The sequence below is a fragment of the Capricornis sumatraensis genome, chromosome 16, assembly GCF_032405125.1.
Source record: "Capricornis sumatraensis isolate serow.1 chromosome 16, serow.2, whole genome shotgun sequence".
Lineage (NCBI taxonomy): Eukaryota > Metazoa > Chordata > Mammalia > Artiodactyla > Bovidae > Capricornis > Capricornis sumatraensis.
The window spans coordinates 66,789,539-66,813,302 of record NC_091084.1 but is presented as its reverse complement, the minus strand read 5'-3'; the positions used below and the strand labels follow the sequence as shown (position 1 = coordinate 66,813,302).

General features: G+C 41.7%; 1 protein-coding gene across 1 annotated transcript in view; it reads right to left on the bottom strand.

Annotated features, from left to right (window-relative positions):
• The window catches only part of TRIM44 (tripartite motif containing 44), a 57,372-nt gene that overhangs the window by 17,762 nt on the left and 15,846 nt on the right, over window positions 1-23,764 (bottom strand). The window contains exon 2 of the mRNA XM_068989093.1: window positions 20,392-20,469. Coding sequence (XP_068845194.1) covers window positions 20,392-20,469 — 78 coding nt within the window. The remainder of the gene's footprint in view (window positions 1-20,391; window positions 20,470-23,764) is intronic.

The window sequence follows — 23,764 nt, the reverse complement described above, 5'->3', positions numbered from 1 at the left end:
TAAAATTACTTAAACACAGCATATCAAAGAATAAGCAGCTTATTTGTGAATGGTCAGAACTAACTAGTGAACATCTGATTGCTCTTACTAGAGCTGAGTCCAACTTTCTGGTAAGGAAAAAAAAAAGCCCCAGAGAGGTACAGTCACAAAGTATGGTTTAGAAGCCAACTTGCCTCGGGTCTAGGTCTGGTGTACCTTCTGCCATAACATGTTGCCTCTAAGGATCCCTTTCTTCCTGCTTCAAGTTCTTCATATTTATTTCTTCTTAATTGAGATATTTCTGCTGTTAACAGGTTGCTTCTGTTATTATCCCCACTAGGACATTATTTTCCCAAAGTGAATCTTGGGAGGAAGGATGTACATCTGAAGAGTTAAGTCTCATCCCGTGGTACTTTCCATATGCTCTTATAGTTAACATTTCTAAGCCAGACCAGACCCAAGAGGTATGCAGACTGGCACTTTATATATACATAATTAAACACATAAAACCCTGAATTAAGAGCTTGTACTTGGAAACACTACCATTCAATGGGTTTGACATGAACTGGAAGTCATTAACTCATTAGCTGGCCTGTAGGAAACCAAGGATTTATTTACTTTTTATTATAGGAAGATTATAAAAACAACAAGCATACTAGCTAGAAAGCATCATGATGGCTTAAGAAAGATTTGTTCTAGAAAAGTGTTGCTGAGATGAACTGAGAAAGATGGAACATGGTCAGGAACAGGAAGCTACACAAAAGCAACACATCTGAGTCTACCCTGATTGAAGCTTCCAGAAGTACTTGCTCTATTAGTCAAATCTTCTGCAAATAACTTTAAAGTAGCCCATTCCAAAAAAAAAAAAAAAAAGGTTTCAGTGGAACTTTTTCAATGCTATAATCTGTCCTCACTCCCACAACACAGTACCCTTTCAGCATGCCAGTGTCCACGGAAACTTTCAGGTAGGCAATCTCAAAGTTAAGGCTGCCAGTATAGCCTGTGGATTTATTCTGGCATTTTTGCCTCAAGAGAGCTCCTTGAAAACCTCTGCCAAGCTCCAGTGAGGGCAGACAAGGGAAGAGCTTCATCTGCAAGGAGGACAGAGTCTTTTTTCAGTGGATGCCTGGATCTCCCATCTCCTGTGTCTTTTGTGTATGAGGGGAATAGCCAATATTTATGAATAAAACAACTGTCCATTCCTAAGGCTTGGGAAATTATCTAACAGAAGCTTCCCTTGTGGCTCAGACAGTAAAGAATCTGCCTGCAATGTAGGAGAGCTACGTTCATTCTCTGGGTTGGGAAGATCCCCTGCAGAAGGGAATGGCTACCCACTCTAGTACACTTGCCTGGAGAATTTCATGGACAGAGGGGCCTGGCGGGCTACAGTCTATGAGGTGGCAACAAGCTGGACACGACTGAGTGACTAACATTTTCACTACACTTCACTTTTAGAAGCATAGCAGATAAGAACTATGGAAAAAAAAAAATCCCCCAAACTATGAACCACATTCTATTACCAACATTCTGAGAGATGACAAAAATTTTCCTGACAATGGTTAGAAGCTTGGATTGCTTGGATTTTACAATGGGGTATTGAGAAGCATAGTGAAAAGGTTATTAAAATGAACATTTAATCTCCTCCCAAGCCATTTTTCTCATCATCAGAAGCCTCTAGACAAAAGTAGTCATTAGTGTCTTCTTTACGTTCTTTCCTCTTTGTTAAGAGTACCATGTGATCGCTACCTCAGCCATCACTTAGTTATTTCAAGTATCCACTCAATGAACTAATAATGATATTTATTGTTCCAGTTATTATTTGTATTATAAAGACTAGAATAAACATGGCTTCCCTGGTGGCTCAGCGATAAAGAATCTGCCTGCCAGTGTAGGAGATGCAGGTTCGATCCCTGGGTGGAGAAGATCTCCTGGAGAAGGAAACTGCAACCCACTCCAGGATTCTTGCCTTGAGAATTCTGTGGACAGAGGAGCCTGGCAGGCTACAGTTCGCAGGGTTGCAAAGAGTCGGATACGACTGAGTGACTAACACACACCAGGATTCTTGCTTGGGAAATTCCATGGACAGAGGAGCTTGGTGGGCTACAGTCCATGAGGTCACAGTCAGACACAACTTGGTGACAACTACAACAGCAAACCAAACACATCAAAATGTCAGAGGGCGGTTATGTCTGAGTGCTGGAATTAAGAGTACTTTTCTTTCTTTTTCTTTACTTTTAAGTTCACATTTTCTACAATAATGTGTAATACTTTTTCTTTAAGAGTAATTTTTAAAAAGAAATATGGCTCAAAGAAAGTTAAGTCCTCAATAAGACATTAGCAAATCAAACCCAAAAAAGTATAAAAGGAATTATATACCATGACTTAGAGGGATTTACCCCAGGTATGCAAGGCTGGTTCAACATTTGAAAATCAGTTCATCTAATCTATAATCAACAGGCTAAAGAAGAAAAATCACATGACCATATCAATAGATACAAAAAAAGCACTTGACAAAATCTAATATCCATGTATGATAAAAATCCTCAGGGGACTAGAAATAGAGAAGAACTTTCTCAACTTCATAAAAAGGTGTACCAAAAAAATCTACAGTCAATGTCTTATTGTGTGGTGAGAAACTGATTTTTCCAGCTAAGATCAAGAACAAGGCAAGGACGTTTTATCTTACTTCTCCTTTTCAAAAGACAAAAGGAAATAAAAGGTTTATAGGTTGAGAAGGCAGAAATAAAGCAGCCTCTGTTCACAACTGACATGATTATTTATGTAGAAAATCTGAAAGAATCATCAAAAAAAAAAAAAGCTCCCAAACTAACAGGCAGTTATAACAACGCTGCCAGACAAAAAGCTAATATATAAAAGTCAATCACTTTCCTATATATACCATCGATGAACATGGAATTTGAATTTTAAAACACAATACCATTTAAATTAGCACCCCCCAAATTAAAGACTTAGGTATAAATCTCACTAAATATGTACAAAATCTGTATAAGGAAATCTATAATGAAAGAAATTAAAAGAGAAAATAATAAAAGTAAAGACAGTCCGTGTTCATAGACAGGAAGACTAAAAACTGTCAGGGTCTAATTAGCTGATTCAGTGAGTGGCCTGAAGTGTGAAGTCATTGACTTTTAAGAAATACCAGACACATCAATGACATATAGACATCACCACAATATAGTGGAAAGATATCTGCTTTAAGACCTTGTATAACTACAGCAACACCAACCCTCACTATACTGCTCTTATGGCAGAGTAAGGAGATGGGGTGAGGAGCAAGGCTGGGTGACTCAGACAGCATGTCTAATGTTGGCCTGCTTTCTGTCACTGGACATTCTCTTGCCCCTTAATCTGTGACAAAGACAGGGTCTTATGAATCATAATAATGAAGAGAGGGACCATGTGCAAGCAGTGTTCCAAGTGCCATCTCAGACGTGTTTCTGATTTAATCCTCAGGGAGGCAATAATACTTTCATTTTATGGGGAGGGGACATTGAAGTCCCCACTGATGAAGTCACTGATCTGGTGTTACACAGCAGGTAAGCTATGGAGCAAAGATTCACCGCAGGTCAGCCTGATCTAGGTCATCACACTGAAAACCACTCTATCTAGTAACCTCCTTCCTCTTAGAACGAGGATGAGACCCCTGGAAAGCAACGTGGCATGGAAGAGAGCACTTGCGATGGGAAGTCAGCGGCTGGGATGGCATGCAGGTCTGTCTTTAAGAACTAACCAGCTGCTTGACTTTGGATAAGTCAGGGAATCTCTCAGGGCCTCAGGCTCCCGAGCTATTAAAAGTGAAAAGCTAAACTCAGTCTCCCTTTTATCTCTAAAATGATGGAGCTGCACAAATGTTACACTCTTGGAACTAATTCACTAATCCAGATTTGCCTCTAATCACATTTGTTGCTAAAACAAGAGGGGGCATCAGAGGAGTAGGAATCTGACCTAGAAGTTGTTAGCCTGATACACAGTCAAATTGAGAAGTAAAGAAGAATGCAGAATTAACACTTTTCCTATGGCAACGCTGCCCTCTCAAGAGATCATTCTCTCTCCTACCTTTAACCACCAAGCTTATTTAGAAAGTCACATAAAACTTGCACCCCGGTCTCCTCCAGCACTGAAGACTCTCCTGGCTGCTGACTCCCTCTGCTCTCACGATCAGCCTCTCTGTACCATACGCCACTGCTGATAGCCCTCAGTCTTCAATTTCTCTTCTCCCATGGTTTCTGCGACCTAGACTGCCCTGGTTTTATGTTCATCAGCTTCGTCCCCACAAACTTTACACATACTCTCCAGACGACTGTGACTGAGGAAACTACAAGGGTTTTTCAGCCTTGGCACAAGTTACATCTATTGTTGGTATTCGCTGTGGGGGGAAATGAACTGTGCTTTGTAAAATAGGAAGCAGCCTCCTTGGCCTCTGTGTAGTAGATGATACATTGCTCCCGATCCCCAGTTAATGCAAACAAGAGTCTTCAGACATTGTGAAATGCCCTCTGGAGACAAAACTGCTTTCTCTCCATAACTTCCTGCGTATTAGTTTCACCTCATCTTTGCAATTCAGCTACCACCTCAATGGAGATGGCTCCAAAGCCTGGGTTTTCTCTCTACGTCTCCAGTCTCACAATGCCTTTTGATGTATATCTCTACCTGGATACTTTCCTATTACTTAAACCATCAAGCATCAAACGGAATCCTCGTCCTCCTCATCATCACTGCTACCCTTTGGAGCACTTACATATTAGGCACTATTTTAAGCACTTTACATGCTGTTTCAATTAATCATCGCAATGATATCATGAGGTAGCAATTCTTATTATATCAGTTTTATAGATGAAGAAACTGAGGTTGAGTGGGGGTAAGAAACCTGCCCAAATTCACACACAGAGCAGGTGGCAAATTTGGAGCTTGAACTCACATAGTTCGATTGCATAATCTGCTTTCTAAACACAACAATAATCTTTCATATCTTCCATTCAAACCTTGTCTGTTCCCTTCTCCCTGTTAACAATATCAAAGTTTAGGCAGTCACCCCAGCTTTAAACTCTGGAGTCAGGTTTTATTTTCTCCACTAGATAATAGGTGAACTTAATATCTGGAGAAAAAAATTATGACATCTTTGCTTAGGGTCTGGCACATAATGGCAGTCAATCCTTCTGACCAAGTGTCAGAAACCATCCCACACCTGTCTCCACCACAGGCTGGCTGAAGAAGCCTGCCCCTATACAAATGAATCCCTTTTCTTGCACCGTCTCCCATTACTCCCCACTAAATAACTATACCCAACTCTCTAGACTCAAATACTCCACTTAAGCTCCACCTACCCCCATCCCCACCTAGACCTACCTACGTTAAACTAGCCCCACTCTCACTTACACCACTAATTTTCTGAAACAAAATTCTATGTCACAAAGGGCTTCTGAGTGATCTGAAGAAACTCTTTAGGATTCCAATCCTACCTCCAACCTGTTTTCGGCCAGCTTTTTCTCCTTTCTCATTTTCGCTTGGCCCAGAATCCTTGGCTTTCTAATCTTGACCTCAAATCCCACCTTAACCCTTTCAGACTTGGTAACTACATATGTCCTTCAAGCTCTCCTTCTTGGGTGTTTAGACCTTAGATTTGCCTTACAGAGTCTTCAGCTAGGCTTGTATCTTTGACTTGCAGAATCACATTCTCATGGATAGGAGCCCCACATTTCAGCTAGAATACTCCAGCCTTCCTCTATTTCTGCCAGAGTGCTTCTTCCTGAGATTATAAATTTTGGTGCCTGAGCCTAAGTACTCTATTGTTCTTTATCAGCTTCATGTATAAGACCCGGCAATATGCTCCTTCTGAATATCCTCCCTTTCATGGTTTTCCCTCAACATACATAAACACACATGTACATGAGCGCACATATACCCAGAATGTTAGAGACTCAGGACTATGTTTTCTAAAGGCTTGGTGCTGGAAAGATCCTAATAAACATCTGAATCTGCTAATCAGCTGTGGAGTGGACAGGAACTGTGTGCTCCAGTCATCTGCGGGACACAGGGCAAGCCAACAAGCAGCCCCACATGAGAGACAGAGCTAACCACCGCGGTTAGGGCATCAGTGCAAGTGCTCTCTCCTCCCAGGGCTGCTTGCTCACGCTGTCGGCTGCTGTGAATTTCGTGCCATGAGAATTTGATGTGGAGCTTGGTGTCATGGCATTGAGCTGGATGCACCAGAGAACAATTCAAGAGGGATGCTGGGCTCTCTCTGAATGGTACTGCTGCTTGCCCTTAAGATGCTTCTCTCTGCCTGACTCCAGGGTGGCAACAGAGAAAGCAGTCATGAGCTTCTGAGGAACACTTGGCTTGAGTGGACAGAAAAAAATTCTGGGTGCCCCCTGTAGAAATGTGAAAGTAGAAGAATGGGTCCCCAGAGACCTTTAGCACACGTGAATACGAGTGAGAGCATCTACTCCGCCTTGTTTTCAGCTTTATTTCTACCTTAACATATATAGAAACCAGACAGATGGCTTCTGCCTCAGGAGTCATTGTTTAGGAAGTGGGAGGTAGGAACTGACCCTGAAAGTTTCAGGGGCAACTAAACAAAAATTATACTAGTTTTAAACCTCTTAGACTTAAATATACAAAGAAAGCCTATTTTATCTGTTGAAGATTGAAAGCAATTTCAAAACAAGACCCACCTATCACCTCCATTCTGGTTCTCTACCCACACATCTTTCTTGCAAAGATATGCCTGGCTATCTGCATGCCATAGAGACCAACAAACCACACAACCCGAGCTACCAGGAACCCTCAGGAAAGGACACTGAGATGCAGAGCTCCTGTTTTCTGGGTCTTCTTTGCTATAGAGGGTCAGAATGGTAAAGCTGGTGGAGTCTGTGGTGATAAAGAAAGCTTTTAGTGTTGGCCCTGCTCTGTGCTTCTGAAGCTCAGAAAGGGGTAAGTTTTTTCATTTGTAAAACAGGGCTAATAATATGGCTCTCATAGACATTTCTGTGACATTTATACAAAGTAATACATGGGAAGAACTTAGTACTTTCTAGGAACCCAGACGTACCAGCAGAACTGTTCTGCTGGCCCAGGTAACAGTAACTGTGATCATTTAGGGGCTTCCTGCATAGCTCAAATGGTAAAGAATCCACCTGCAATGTCAGAGACCTGCATTCAATCCCTGGATTTGGAAGATCCCCTGGAAAAAGGCATGGCAACCCACTCCAGTATTCTTGCTTGGAGAATCCCATGGACAGAGGAACCTGGAGGCAACATTTATCATGGGTTTTTCCTTTGGTACCCACTGAGCTCTCACAGATACACAGCTCCAGTCAGTTCTCCCAGAGAAAGAGAGCCCACACCCTTGGGAGTAGATTCTAATTTCCCACAGGAACCCGGGAAGGACTTCCTCACAGACCCTAGGCACTGAAGAGGACGGAGTCAAGCCAGAGGTTCCTTGCCTCAGTTTCAGGAGATGGTCAAATTGTCACAGAGCCTTTTCTAGTTTGATAAGATTAGATACAATCTACTTCCATGACATGGACGCAAAGCACAGAAAGCGCAGGAAGGACAGGTCACACTCCGTGCCTCAGCACCTACACAGAGCCTGAGGGTAGAGTCAGCTGCAACGTCACAGCTCGCCTCTATCACATTTGCTCTCTTTGGCTGACTCAAACCCTACGACACCTCCTCAAGGAGCTAACAATCTGCTAACCTAAGAACCACAGGGCCTGTTAGACAACAACAGTTTTGAAAATTCTTTTCGGGCCGCCAAAAGCCCTGAAACCAAACTTCATCATTTCTTATCTGCCTCTCAAAAGTTTATGTTTTCAGGGTTCAGTTCACTTCAGTTCAGTCACTCACTCATGTCCCACTCTTTGTGACCCCATGAATCGCAGCACGCCAGGCCTCCCTGTCCATCACCATCTTCCGGAGTTCACTCAGACTCACCTCCGTCAAGTCAGTGATGCCATCCAGCCATCTTATCCTCTGTCGTTCCTTTCTCCTCCTGCCCTCAATCCTTCCCAGCATCAAGGTCTTTTCCAATGAGTCAACTCTTTGCATGAGGTGGCCAAAGTATTGGAGTTTCAGCTTTAGCACCATTCCTTCCAAAGAATCCCAGGGTTGATCTCCTTCAGAATGGACTGGTTGGATCTCCTTGCAGTCCAAGGGATTCTCAAGAGTCTTCTCCAACACCACAGTTCAAAAGCATCAATAAAAACATAGTATGATTAGTTTCAGTTCAGTAGGTCAGTCGTGTCCAACTCTTTGGACCCCATGGACTGCAGCACGCCAGGCCTCCCTGTTCATCACCAATTCCTAGAGTTTGCTTAAACTCATGTCCATTGAGTCGGTGATGTCATCCAACCATCTCATCCTCTGTCATTCCCTTCTACTCCTGCCCTCAATCTTTCCCAGCATCAGGGTCTTTTCAAATGAGTCAGCTTTTCGCATGAGGTGGCCAAAGTATTACAGTTTCAGCTTCAGCTTCAGTCCTTCCAATGAACATTCAGGATTAATATCCTTTAGGATGGACTGGTTGGATCTCCTTGCAGCCCAAGGGACTCTCAAGAGTCTTCTCCAACACCACAGTTCAAAAGCATCAACTCTTCAGTGCTCAGTTTTCTTTATAGTCCAACTCTCACATCCATACATGACCACTGGAAAAACCATAGCCTTGACTAGATGGACCTTTGTTGGCAAAGTAATGTCTCTGCTTTTGAATATGCTGTCTAGGTTGGTCCTAACTTTTCTTCCAAGGAGTAAGTATCTTTTTATTTCATGGCTGCAATCACCATCTGCAGTGATTTTGGAGCCCCAAAAAAATAAAGTCTGACACTGTTTACACTGTTTCTCCAACTATTTGCCAAGAAGCGATGGGACTGCATGCTATGATCTTAGCTTTCTGAATGTTGAGCTTTAAGCCAACTTTTTCACTCTCCTCTTTCACTTTCATCAAGAGGCTCTTTGTTCTTCTTTGCTTTCTGCCATAAGGGTGGTGTCATCCGCATATCTGAGGTGATTGATATTTTTCCCGGCAATCTTGATTCCACTTGTGCTTCTTCCAGTCCAGCGTTTCTCATGATGTACTCTGCATGTAAGTTAAATAACCATGGTGATAATATACAGCCTTGACGTACTCCTTGTCCTATTTGGAACCAGTCTGTTGTTCCATGTCCAGTTCTAACTGTTGCTTCCTGATCTGCATACAGATTTCTCAAGAAGCAGGTCAGGTGGTCTGGTATTCCCATCTCTTTCAGAATTTTCCACAGTTTATTGTGATCCACACAGTCAAGGGCTTTGGGATAGTCAATAAAGCAGAAATAGATGTTTTCCTGGAACTTGGTTTTTCAATGATCCAGTAGATGCTGGCAATTTGATCTCTGGTTTCTCTGCCTTTTCTAAAACCAGCTTGAACACCTGGAAGTTCATGGTTCATGTATTGCTGAAGCCTGGCTTGGAGAATTTTGAGCATTACTTTACTAGCGTGTGAGATGAGTGCAATTGTGTGGTAGTCTGAGCATTCTTTGGCATTGCCTTTCTTTGGAATTGGAATGAAAACTGATGTTTTCCAGTCCTTTGGCCACTGCTGAGTTTTCCACATTTGCTGGCATATTGAATGCAGCACTTTCACGGCATCATCTTCCAGGATTTGAAATAGCTCAATTGGAATTCCATCACCTCCACTAGCTTTGTTCATACTGATGCTTCCTAAGGCCCACTTGACTTCACATTCCAGGATGTCTGGCTCTAGGTAAGTGATCACATCATCATGATCATCTGGGTCATGAAGATCTTTTTTGTACAGTTCTTCTGTGTATTCTTGCCACCTCTTCTTAATATCCTCTCCTTCTGTGAGGTCCATATCACATCTGTCCTTTATTCAGCCCATCTTTGCATGGAATAGTCCCTTGGTATCTCTGATGTTCTTGAAGAGATCTCTAGTCTTTCCCATTCTATTGTTTTCCTCTATTTCTTTGCACTGATCACTAAGGAAGGCTTTCTTTTCTCTCCTTGCTATTTTTTGGAACTCTGCATTCAAAAGGGTATATCTTTCCTTTTCTCCTTTGCTTTTCGCCTCTCTTCTTTTCACAGCTATTTGTAAGGCCTCCTCAGACAGCCATTTTGCTTTGTTGCTTTTCTTTTTCTTGGGGATGGGCTTGCTCCCTGTCTCCTGTACAATGTCACAAACACCCTCTTCCAAAAACACAAGAGAAGACTCTATACATGGACATCACCAGATGGTCAACACCGAAATCAGCCTAATTATATTCCTTGCAGCCAAAGATGGAGAAGATCTATACAGTCAGCAAAAACAAGACCGGCAGCTAACTGTGGCTCAGATCATGAACTCCTTATTTCCAAATTCAGACTTAAATTGAAGAAAGTAGGAAAAACCACTAGGCCATTCAGATATGACCTAAATCGAATCCTTAATGATTATACAGTAGAAGTGAGAAATAGATTTAAGGGACTAGATCTGATAGACAGAGTGCCTGATGAACTATGATTAGTCTCACTTCATAATTAAACTGAAGGTTCAGTCAAATTAAATGAGGGAGGTAATTAAGTTCCAGTGCTTGAATAAAATCATCCTGTTCTAATATCTGGGCTCTTTTGCCATAAAAGTAAAGGAAAGCATGGCATAGTTGATTTAACTTTTCCCCTAAAAGTCTGTACAAACTCAGACTGTATTTGTATACTATTCCCAACCCATCTTCTATAAGTAAAAAGTTAATGCTGCTGCTGCTGCTGCTAAGTTGCTTCAGTCGTGTCCGACTCTGTGTGACCCCATAGACAGCAGCCCATCAGGCTCTGTCGTCCCTGGGATTCTCCAGGCAAGAACACTGGAGTGGGTTGCCATTTCATTCTCCAAGGCATGAAAGTGAAAACCTCCTATAATTAATACTAATTCTGTATAGCAATCACACAAAGGCAATTGATTGCCATCCCCAGCCCTGTGGCCTTGGACAAGTCATTAAACCTCTTACATATTTGCTTCTTCAATTGTAAAATGAGGATTATAATGTGTATTTAATCAGATTGACTTGGGAATTAAGGTGATATCATAGAATCTATTTCACCTACTAAAGAAGTAAAACAAAAGCCATTCAACCATGGGATGGTCATCAGTTGGATCATGGGGTTGAATGGCAGTTCTCCACACAACCACAGAGACTCAGAGACTTGATGGATTTTGCCCTTTGCCTAAATGCAGGTCTCAACCAGGGGAGAGGCCGGTTTTCAAATTTTACATTCGTGTATACATACAAGCATCTATGGGGCTTCCTCACTGGCTCAGCACTAAAGAATCTGCGTGCAATGCCGGAGACGCAGGTTCGATCCCTGGTTGAACTAAAAGGAAAAGCGAAGGGAGGGGGACAGGAAAGGAAGAGGCCCTTAAATAAAACTCTGGGTGGTTTTTTATCACTATTATCACAGTAAAGTTTTATATCTAGATACCCAGGCTCCTAAATTAAATGTCAAATACAATCCTGCACTGGAAACGTGAAGTGTGGCTGCTGTGGGAGAGTCCTGACAGCTCCATTGCCTTCTTCTCGTTGGCCACGTAATAGGCCTTTTAAGCTCTGGCAGAGAGTATATTATCAAGGCTGCTGCCAGTGCAGAGGAGCTGGAGCAGGGGGAGAAGGACATCACGATGTGTTAATTTTATTAAGCCATTTAAAGCTCAATTCCTTTGATTTCTAACAATGCTCCAGCCCCCTGGGCGGCTCAGAGACCATGTACACCTAGTTTTAAAAAGCCTGGAGTGGATTTGTACGGTGCTTCAGTTAGGAGCTCGGGTGCTCCATAAGAAAGAGAACAGTCAAAAGGTAAGGCAGAAGGGGAAGAGGAAGTAGGGTGGGAACCAGTATCCCAGTGGTATTTACTTTAAAGTGGGGTATATTTCCTAGTATGTCTCAAATGCCATACTTGATTTCTTTTGTGGCTCTTAATTTCTTTACTTTTATTTTAATTTGGCACCAGATAGTTATGCTAACTAGAGTTTGCTTCATAACAATAAACATAATTGCTTCTATGCATTGATTTCTTATTTCTACTGGGAATCTATGGACAAACAGTCACATACTCCCCGAGGCAGATATGTTTGCCTTGACTTGAATGGGCAATAGACACTGAGTCAACAACCAGCAAGGTCACCCTGCAAAGCCCACAGTCAGCCAGCCAGGCAACAACACCTAGCGGTCTCAACTCAATTTATTTAACTCAATTTATTTGCATGTTATTATCACTCAAAGAGGTAGCAATGGCCCTTTGAAACCTGCAATCTGTAAGTGTCACTAATCCTGGGAAGTGTTAATTGACGTAAGTGCAGAATACAGTTAGTTATAAAACAGGTGGCTTATTTCTCTCCACCAGTATCAGAAGGTCTTCTGAACTCTTGGAGGGGTTGAGGGAGAAATCTACACCCACTGTGAACCCTTGCCCTTCCGCTGGAAACAGTGATGGTTCTCAGACTAGGAGACAGCTAGCAGCAGCCACCATTTACAGGATGTTGTCCTGTGCATTTTAAATGGATTACCTCATTTAATTTTCCTAACAACCCTATGAAGTATGTACTATTATCCTCTATTTTGCAGCTGAAAAAACAAACAAACAAAAAAGACCCTGAGAAATGGGGGTGTTAAACACAGGATCTGCTCAAGACTGCAGTTATCAAGGCATCTGTCCCAGGGAGCTCTTAGTAACTATATAGTGTTGCCTCCCCTAACAGAGGCTAATGTTAGATCTCTGGCCTTCACTCCTGCTAGAAGAGGAAAGGGGAAAGAAAAAGACTATTCACTGATGACATTTCAAGTGAAGGGCTGAAAAAAGAGTGACTCAGACAATAATCTCTCAACAGCTTTACTGAGATATAATTCACATGTCATATAATTCAGTGCTTTTTAGTACATTCACAGAATTGTGTGATCATTACCACAATCAATTTCAGAATATTAGCAATCACTATCTCTCCATTCCTCCATCTCCCTCAGCCCCAGGCAACAAGTCTAGTTTCCTTCTCTAAAAATTTGCCTATTCTAGACATTTCATATAAATGGAATCAGGCAATCATGCAGTATTTGGCCTTTTGTGACTGACTTTCACTCGACATGTTTCCAAGGATTATCCTTGTTGCAGCATGTGTCAGGACTTGATTTCTTTTTTTTGCCAAATAGTACTCTGCATTGGTTGGGTTGTTTTCACATTCTGGACAGTATGAATAATGTTGCTATGAACACTGGTGTGCAGTTTCTGTGTGGATGTATGTTTTCATCTCTCTTGGGTTTATACCCTAGAATGGAATTGCTGGATAACACAGCAACTCTTAGGTTTAAACTTTTGAGTAATTGCCAGACCTTTTTCCAAAGTGACTATACCATTTTATATCCCCCCAGAAAGCTCAGTTGGTGAAGAATCCACCTGCAATGCAGGAGACCCTCGTTTGATTCCTGGGTCGGGAAGATCCCCTAGAGAAGGGATAGGCTACCCACTCCAGTATCCTTGGGCTTCCTTTGTGGCTCAGCTGGTAAAGAATCTGCCTGCAATGCGGAAGACCTGGGTTCTACCCCAGGGTTGGGAAGAGCCCCTGGAGAAGGGAAAGGCTACCCACTCCAGTATTCTGGCCTAGAGAATTCCATGGACTGTATAGTGCATGGGGTCGCAAAGAGTTGGACACGACTGAGCAAATTTTATTTTCAAGAAAGTTATGAGGATTCTAAATTTTTCCACATCCTTGTCAAATGGACAAAACTTCTCCTTATTGGAAAACTACAGAGCTGTAGTCCTAAAAGCTGTCAGCCTTCTCTCACTCTGCTGTAACTGACTGGGTGACCTTGGACAAGAACCTTTATTCCCCTGGCACCTCAGTGTTCTCATCTACAGAGGGGAGGGACTGGAGCCGATGGCCTTGGACGTCCCACTGTGCTCTGCATTTATTCATTCAGCCCCATGATGGGAGACAGCCTGACCAGTGCGGAGGCAGATAGTGTGAAACAGGTAGCTTGGCGCTAACTACACAGCTGCGTATCTGGCTTTGCACTAACTCAGTTTCCATTGTGCCTGAATAACCTGAGACTGTGACTATCATGCTTGCCTCAAAAAAAAAAAAAAAACAAATAAACTCACAGAATCTGCTTACACTCTTAGGGAGAAAACAGAAATGCCTTATTAGGTAAAGTTTCCATTTGGCAATAAAGGCAGACTGGCATTCAGGACTTGAGCTTTTGAAACTGGGGTTCAAAGATAGAAGTGAATTCAAATGATAAAATATACGTATATAAGGAATAATGTCCAGGAGATAAAAGCAGGGTACAAATTACGTATGTATGTGTGTGTGTATACAGCTATATAGTTTTACATATATATAAACACACACACACACACACACACACACACACACACACACAAAGAATTCTAACAGGTATATATACCATTGTCTCTTGAACAGTGCTGCGGGCAACCCTCTGTTGAAGTTGGGCTGAAGGTCCCTGTCTGGTTCAGAGTCAGCCCTCCACATACGGGATTCTTCCATACCCGCCATTCTGGGTTCTGTGTGCACAAATCCAACCAACTGCAGCTTGTGTAGAACTATAGTATTTACTACTGAAAAAAAAAAAATCCTTAAATAAGTGGAACCTCGCAGTTCAAATCATGTTGTTCAGAGGTCAACTGTATATAGAATAATAGGACTATTCTATCTAAAAGGCCAAGCACCACAGTATTAACCAGCTTTTTCACTGGTGTGTTTTGAAGTTGACAGTGTGCATCAGGCCGCATACTAAAAAAGCAGAACCGTGAACTACCAAATTAGATGTTCTGAGTGAGGCTCAAGAATCCTCAATTTTAGAAAAAAGTACCGAAAGCTTACAAACCACTGCAAGGAAGCAGCAGATTGGCAGACTTTTTCCCTTTTTCACTATAGTTGTCTGTACTTTCCATATTTTTCTACGAAGTACATGTATTACTTTTTATAACCGGCGGATGAGAAAAGGGGAAACTGTTTTGTTTTTATAAAGGCAGGGAGTTGGTGAAAGATGGCAAAGAGCCTGCTTCTCTTTTTTTCACTGCCCCAGTATCTACATGTGATGAAAAGAGGCCATATTTGCTTCAGGGTCATTTCTATGCCTCAGAGCCTAGACTGGACCTGAGAAAGCACTGGTACGTTTCCTAAAAGAAGGGTGAGAGGGAAAGAAGGTAAAAGAAGGATGTGAGGGAAAAATAGTGAAGAGTCATATCACTAGACAGGCTATGTGTATAAATATCAACTCATCCATGGGTTCAACAATAGTATGGGGTATGTAACATGAAACAGGATGATCTGAAGTTAAGCTATATTCCCATCACTTACTAGCAAGCTGTTTAACACCTCTGAGTCTTAGATTGCATGTCCATAAATAGGGGAAATAATAATATTTCTTTTCATATGGTTGTTGTAGTAGATAATACATATCTATTACTACAGGGCTTCCCAGGTGGCTCAATGGTAAAAGAATCCACCTGCCATTGCAGAAGACATGGGTTCAATTCCTGGGTCTGCAAGCTCTTCTGGAGAAGGAAATGGCAACCCAGACCAGTGTTCTTGCCTGGAAAATCCCATGGTTGGGGAGCCTGGTAGGCTATAGTTCATGGGGTCACAAAGAGCTGGATGTGACTAAGCAAGCACAAGAAGAAGAAAATCTATTACCGTGTGCCAGGTACCATGCTCGTAGGGCTTGAGGACACAGAGATAAACACAGTTCATGTCTTCCAAGATTACTGTTTATAAGTTTTTTATTTAAACTGAAGAACTAGGTCAACAATTCTAATAACCCTCCAACCAAAGAAACACTTTTGAATGTCTAGAAATTTAATAACTGGGGCATCTTAATTATTTGCTTCAGATAGTTGATTAAATACTGCCTCAGTGAATACTTCTATCTTGTGGCAGGACAAGGACTGGCACAAGGCCTGGCTTGACCCAGCTGATAACAAGACACTAAGAATTCAAGTTCGGTTTGGCTTCTATCCATTACCATTTGTACATGCAAAACCTGTCATTTTAACAATAGTCTGATTAGCACTGGAGTGAAGGTCTGTCCTATGTTCTATGTCAATGACATCAGCTATTAAAAAGTACCATAAAGTCCTCTTTCAATTATAAAATGCTCTATAAATGCTAAATAAAAATAAAATAAGAAAACAATCCTCAGTTCTATTTAATTTCATGTTGCTAGACAATTCTTTGGTTTCACACTTCAGTAAGAATAACTTTAGAGATCAGAGAAAAAAGGAAAAGAACCTGATTGTATTCTAGACAGTCTTAGCATGATTAGATCTCATGTTTAATTCCACTCCATTAAGAGAGAACAATGTGAGCCACTTGGCTCAAGTTTAAGATGCTTTTTTGAGGATAACTTCTTAATAAATCAGTATAAATTCTAGACACACAAACATGGTTTAACTGTTTGTTTCAAGCACACTAGCTATAGGAAGCAGTCAATGGTGCCTCTTCTATGGAAAGAAAAGTAATCAATATATAATGGAGAAAATGGCTATCATTAACTGCATGATGAGAGGTTGGTTACACTGAGCTTAGCATGTTATACTTTTGATTCAATGCTTTCTGGGAGACTGAGCAGAGGGAAGAAAAGGAAAGGAATCGATGTGTTTTTTAAGTTTCAGGTTTCCCCTGGGTAAACTATGAAAGATGATTGCATAGTCACTACAAAGGAAAGCTGTGACAGAACTCATGTGCTTTAAATTTCCTAAAAATCCAGCCTGGACATATACACACACATACAAACCCCTAATTAACTACATCTTTTAGTTTCCCTAAAGTCTAGAATAAATGTAAGAAATCTAGGGACTAAAATCCTGCTTTGTGCAACAGATGTTTCTGAAAAGTTTGGCTGCAAAAAAATGTTTGCAAACTGGATCATGTCAAACACATGAGAATTACTTGATAGACAACTTCCAATTAAACATAATAAAGATTGCTATTAAAAATAATTTCTTTCCACTGTACACAAGTTCTGGATCCCTGGAGGTCTGTCCCCTTTAAAGCTAGGCTCACCCCAGCAACACGCAGACACACAACCTCATGTGGACCTGTGCCTTCTTTACCAACCATCACCGGTGCTCTTTCCCATGCGCAGGCTCAATCCTAGTAGCTGGGATTTGATATCTCTTGCTGTTCCTCTGGTCTTGGAACTCAGCCCACTCCTAGACCATGACACTTTGATCATCCTTCCTCACTCCTGACCAGAACTCCTTCCCCTTTATTTGGCTTTGTTGCTTCCCTGTTGGACATAACTGTTTAAAGGAACCCTGTCCTCTCAGGGAGCCTGAGCTGATGACTCAGCTCACCTCGCTTCCCCTCTCTTACTCCTCTGCTGCCTCAGCTCAGTTTGTTTTCTAAGCCTAGACTTTTATGTATTTCGTTTGTTCCAAGGTTGAAATCATTTGGAGTTATTTACAAGGGCTCTTCTGGCTATTTGCAGAAAAGAATGAAAAAAAACAAAAACAAAACACAAGAGGGCAGGAAAATAAGGAAAGTCCAACACAGTTTCTAGTCCCCCCAGATTCACTGAATCAGAAACTCTGGGTTGGGTCCGGTATGCTATATTTTAATAAGTCCTCCAAGTGATTTTCATGCACACTAAAGTTTAAGAACCATTGATTGGAAGAAAAGAGGGTATCTGACGAATATTTTGGACAAAATGAGGCATCTCATTTAGAAGTCTATATTACTGACACTGAAGAATGTTTTAGACATTCTGTGTCTTAAGCCACAGCTATGGCATAATTTTTGTAAAATATCCTAGAAACGTTTATTTCTACATGAAAAAAGGTCTAGAAGGTTACATAGCAAAATGTTAACAGTGGTTAACTTGAGGGAAATTCATTTTAATTTCCTTTATGAATATCTGTATTTTTAATCTATAAGCATATATTATTTTATAATTTTTTTTTTAAAAAAGGTTAATCTAGGCATCTTCCACTTCTCTCTGGCAAAACTGAGATGTGAAAATTAACTCAGTCCCCAGCAGACCTCAGTATCTGGACTAATCAAGTTTTGTGAGGCTTTAGGGAATTCCTGAGGAAGTGAGGCAGAGAGAGTGCTCAGTGCTCCATGACTTAATCAGTGCTTCTACGTAAAGCTGCCACACCCGGAAATGACAGGTCCCAAAGCCTGAGAGATTTTGCCCTTCTTAAATAGGCCAACATAAGAAAGGGGTGGTAGGGTTAGGAGGGAAGACAGAACAGACTAAAAATGCACGGATTCTTTTGGAAGACACCGGTTTATTTCTGGGAAATTTTTCTTTGTTGCAGAAATCATGTATTTAAGTGTCCCATTTTTCATCCCCTCTTTGTGATCTGACAGTCATTCTGCACTGACCTGGGTCCTTCTTCAAGCTGGCTCCAGGTAAAAAATGGCACACACAGATGGTGGGCGAGAAAGGGGCTTGACAATAAAACAGACTGGCGGGAAATCATCCAGGATGAGATAAAGAGAAGATGAAAGAAAGGTGAGTGTGCATAAATATCCTCAAGATCAAGCGAGGTCCTAACAAATATCCTTTAGCTTATGATGCATCGTGGGAAAATCCCAAGGCTTCCGTGGGTTGCTCGCAGGAGACTACTCAGTCCTTTCAGCTCTGGCAAGTTTCCCATCAGATGCACTATATGCATCATAAAGGATCCCAAAGCACTTCACCTGTATTGTCATCAGGCACAGAAGCCACTCAGTGTAATCGGTACACATCCTCTTGCTCTTCACTGCCTATAAGCATGTGGGTATGGCAGAAAGAGGAAATACATTTGTTTCCTTCAGGATAGCTGTTGTCCCAGAAACCAGAGAAACTTGGTTAAAAAAAAAAAAAAGGCTTTCTGCTATCTTTAATAATTAATTGGTTCACTTTCACTAAAGGAAAACTAATGTAAGTAGTTTTGAGGGGGTCTTTCTACTTTGAGCTACCAAAATTGACAAAAGTTACTCTATTTTTTTTTTTTTTTTTTTGTATTAAGATGCTCTGGAACCCTAAACACACCAGAAGGCAAGAGGTGTTACTGATGTCCCAAGAACTTTCAATGCTGTATAAAATGAAAATTACTTTGTAGACTGGTGACTGCAACCACCTTTTGAAGAGCCTGTCATTGTCTGCGGCTCTGCCTCATACAGTGTTTCACAATAGAAAACGGAAGCGTAATGTGATTATATAGGAGAACGGAGATGAAACCCAGTGCTTGCAGCATAATAAAAAAGAACACAAACACTGGAATCAGATTTTGAATCTCAGCCCTAAATTATACTCTAGTTGGGGCTAATGGCCCTCTCTCTGAACCTCAGTGTTCTTATCAATAAAATGGGAATAAAAGCTAATGTACAAGGTTACTGCAATGATCACAAGCGTGTAAGAGGAGAGGGAGAATGAAGTTAGTGCTTCATGGCACAGTTTCGGTTTGGGATGATGGATAAAGTTCTGGAGATGGAGAGTAGTGATGCTGCATAACAAAATGAATGTACTTAACGTCATGGAACTGAACACGTTAAAATGATAAGTTTCATTTTGTATATTTTACCACAATTTTTTTAAAAGGTATGCAAAGATCCTAGCACAGTGTTTGGCTCTTAGTAGGTGCTCAGGAAATGCTAGTCTAATTCCTCTTATAAAATTTTTTAATTAAAAAAAATGACAATACAGAAAGTCAAATAAAATCATCTTCCTTTCTCTCTTAAATTGGGAGAGGCTCTGACTCTCAGGCAAAGCCAACTGGCACCAGTACCGGGAGCGCCACAGCGAGCGTCTGGGTAGGAGAAGGGAGGCTGCATGAGTCATAATCCCTCAGGCATGTTCAGTTCCCCATCCACCCCCAAACCCTGGTATGGCACCTCCCGGAACACCAATCCTAGAGCACCCCCAACATCTCGCAAAGAAAGCTGGGAAGCTTAAACCATTTCCCACACCAGACTCCAGGTCATGAGGACAAAGGCGTTCACTGTGGCAGCTGGTTCCTGTAAGTGGGAGAGTGACAAGACGCTCGTACTGAACACCAACTGCATAGGCCTGAGCTTATTCCAGTCCCCAGCATTAAGCTGATTGTGTCTCTGATGCCTGTGGCTGGATTTAATGGACACAGGGACCAGTAGTCTCAAAGGCCCAGTAAAGGAAGATTAAAAATGCACTTGTCTGCAGTTCAGAGAAAACAATTAATGATTATGTGTTGTAAGTCATAAAATAGAGAAGGGGAAAAATAGATGACTTATCTCTAGGCACATTAGAACACTGCTTTTGATGGGCAGGCTTAATTAATCTTGATGCAATGTTCAGACAGACTGTCATTAACATCCCTCGAATTTAGCCCAAGGAGAATGAAATACTTGGGGTACCAATATCCAATTAAATCCAAAACAATACTTACTTTAGGGTCTGAGCTCTTGAACTTTAACCTTTCCACCAACTCTATCATAGCCGCCTTCAGTCCGCCTGAGTCTTTGCTCTAGAAGAAAGGAAAGTCAGGGGTCATTAGACAGCACTTTGTTACTCTCTAGAACACAAACAGTATTTCACGGGACAATGAAACGGAAGGCATTTTTTTCCCTTCCTATCAGCAAGAAGACTAAACGACTAAGGAAAGCTGTGTTGCCCCTTTTCCTCTTCTCTATGGACAAAGGCGGTTGGGACATAAATTGCCCAGTGACCTGAGAGAACAATTGGAATGAAAATTAAACACAATTTGTATAGGGTGACTCACTGCTTCATCTCAGGGCTCAACTGTGCCATTATCCCCTGAGGGCCAAAGCTTTGCAAGAGATTTCTATCCAAGATGTCTATTTTATGACTAAGTGATTTTGATTTTAAACTTTTACATCACAAATACAGATGTATGCAATACTAAATATTCTTACAAAAATAAAAACAAACCAAAAAAATGCCCCAAGATTTAACTGGAAATGGCATTTCAGGGTGCTGGTTGAACACAGGTTTTTGAGTCAGACATAAAACGTTTCAAATTCGGGGTCTACGTTAACTAGTTAACTAACCTCAGGCAGGTTACTGACTCTCAAAACCTCCTCCCTTTTCAACAAAATGAAGATTATAACAAGGGTTGTTTTGAAGCTTAATTGAAATGGTGTTTGTAAAGGCATGAGCATAACATGTAGCACCAAGTGAGCGCTCAATAAATGTCCCCTATTATTATTGTTGTTGTTACTGCATTATAATGATTTAGCCTAGCACCGGCCAATAGAAATATAAGCCAAAAATGCAAGGCACGTATATAAGTTTTCAAGTAGTCAAAATAAAAAAAAAAAACAAAAACGGAAATTTAATTCGAATACATTTTACTTAATTCAGTATACCCACAATATTATCACCACAACATGTGGTTTCAACATGAGGTAATGTTATACTTTTTTTTTTTCATACCAGAGCCTTGGAATCTAGTGTGTATTTCACACAGCCCAATTCAATTCGGACTCACCAAGTTTCAAGTACTCTAAAGCCACGTATAGCTAGTGATCGCTGCACTGGTTAGCACAGACTGAAAGCACAGACTAAAGCTGCACTGCCTGGTTCAAGTCCCAAATCTACCACTAGGTCTGCGTGACCTCAGGCAAATCACACAGCCTCTCAGAGCCTCAGCTGCTTTATCTCTAATATGAAGCTAATAACAGTACCCATTTCAGAGGGCTGTAGTAAGATAAAGCAAGCTCACATACATCAAGGTACTTGGAACAGGGCCTGGCACGTGGTAAAGACAATGGATGTATGAGGTGTGTTTATTATTGTCCGTCTCCCTCACAATATTTAAAACTCCTTAAAGGTAATAACTCCATCTTTTCTCTGTATCTGTGTCCAGCATCAAGGCGTTTTAAAAAGTATGCTGAACAAATGAATGAATGAATGAATGAATATTCAATCTTAAGATACAAATGCCTTAATAATAATACATGTGTATAGCATGAGATGGAAAGTCACATGAATTAGTTTGTTTTCTTATCTCAACTCCTTGGGGATAGGACAGGATCTTTACCCTCATTTCACCAGTGATGGAAAGGAGGAATGAGAAAATCAAGTCATTTTTCTGGGCAAGGAACAATAAATAAGTGTAATATAATCAAACATGACAAATATCTGTTCTTCAAAATTGGCCTCAGACTCAGTGATATTTTCCCAATTTGGGAGGAAAATTCCAATTTCTCCAAAACAGGGCATACTTAGTAAGTCTCCATCATATAGATTAAAATAGACTAAAGCCTAAATCCTTTTTCCCCTCTCTACCCTCCATTCTCTCCCAAGTCTACAGTAAAAGTCTGATGTAACCTAAGATGGATATCTGCTTTAGATGTGCTCTCCAGACGCAGCTGACATTCCCACCCTAACTGTGGTTCTAAGCTTTAGTCCATATTTTCAGGATGATGACATCACTTCCCAAATTTCATCACCAATTTAAATCTTTAATCTCTGGTCTCACAGCAGACAGGTGGGAAAAGGACTCTGGAGGTCACATAGCAAGAAGTGCGTGAGACCCAAAGTACCTAAAGAAGGGTTAAATTGCCAGACACAATCCTGCTTTTATGAGATGATCAGACAGTAACGCCTGTCTGGTGATATCGTTCCTCTAACCTGCTTCTCATTGGCCGAACAAGCAGGTCACTTGTCCCTGGAAAGCTCTATTCCCCCACATCCCAGCTGCCAGCACCCATTTTAAGCTCTCAGCAAGAGCGCTGATGTATTATGACTTCCTCACCGTCCTGCCTCCCCCCACAGCTTAGAGAACAGAAAGGAATGCACTAAGCTGTGTCTCAAAACACTCAGAAGAGAAGCAGGATGACGAAGGAATCCCTAAGAAGCAGACAGCCTGTTTGCCGGCAGATGTGCCTTGTGAGGGGAGATAAGGGAACCCTTAGACTTCTTTCATAAAAATCCAGTGGGTCAGCGGAATCCTTCTTCCTTTTCACAAAGCAATAGCAGCACTGCCTGCCAGGCAAGTGATAGAGGAGAGGCAGAGACCCTTCCTTCAGGAAATTTACCCAGACCACTCCCCACCCCGCTCTCTTTGAGAATATTCTCAAAGATAACTGGGGTCTATATGGAGCCAGCCTCTAAATGAGTGGTGAAAAAAAAAAAAAAAAAAGTCCCTAATGGCTTAAGAAAAAAAACCAAACTACCCTCCCTCCCAAATAAGCAGTTGGGAGACTCTCCTCTGACAGCTGCAGGGCTGAGGCAAGAGTTAAAATGGACTACCCTGGCCCCAAAGCCATTGCCTTTCTTTTTTCACACACCCCGGTCCCTTCCTGCACCTCAACAAGCCTTGTACACAGATGCTCTGGCTAGTACACCCAAGTTCTGGGAACATCTCTTTCAAACCATCACCCTGGGCCACACCTGGAACGTAAGAATGCACTTATCAGGGGTGGGGTCTATTGGTTTGATTCATCTTTTGGAGGATGGGCTCAGAAAAAGCCTCTGCAGGCCCTGAGAGCAGGGTCAGGACATTTCATTAGGTAATTCTTGGATTCTGGATACTTAGGAGAGTGGTCTAGAAGGGCGGGAGGGTGGGGGGAGGGTGGTGGTGGTGGTGTAGTCGCTAAGTTGTGTTCGACTCTTGCAACCCCATGGACTGTGGTCCGCCAGGCTCCTCTGTCCATGAGATTCTCCAGGCAAGAATACTGGAGTGGGTTGCCATTTACTTCTCCACTAGAAGGGGGCAGGCATGGGCAAAAGAAGGGCCCTCTAAGGCACAGGGCAGGGGCACAGGTTGTCTATGCCTAAGGTGGTATTTGAGTATG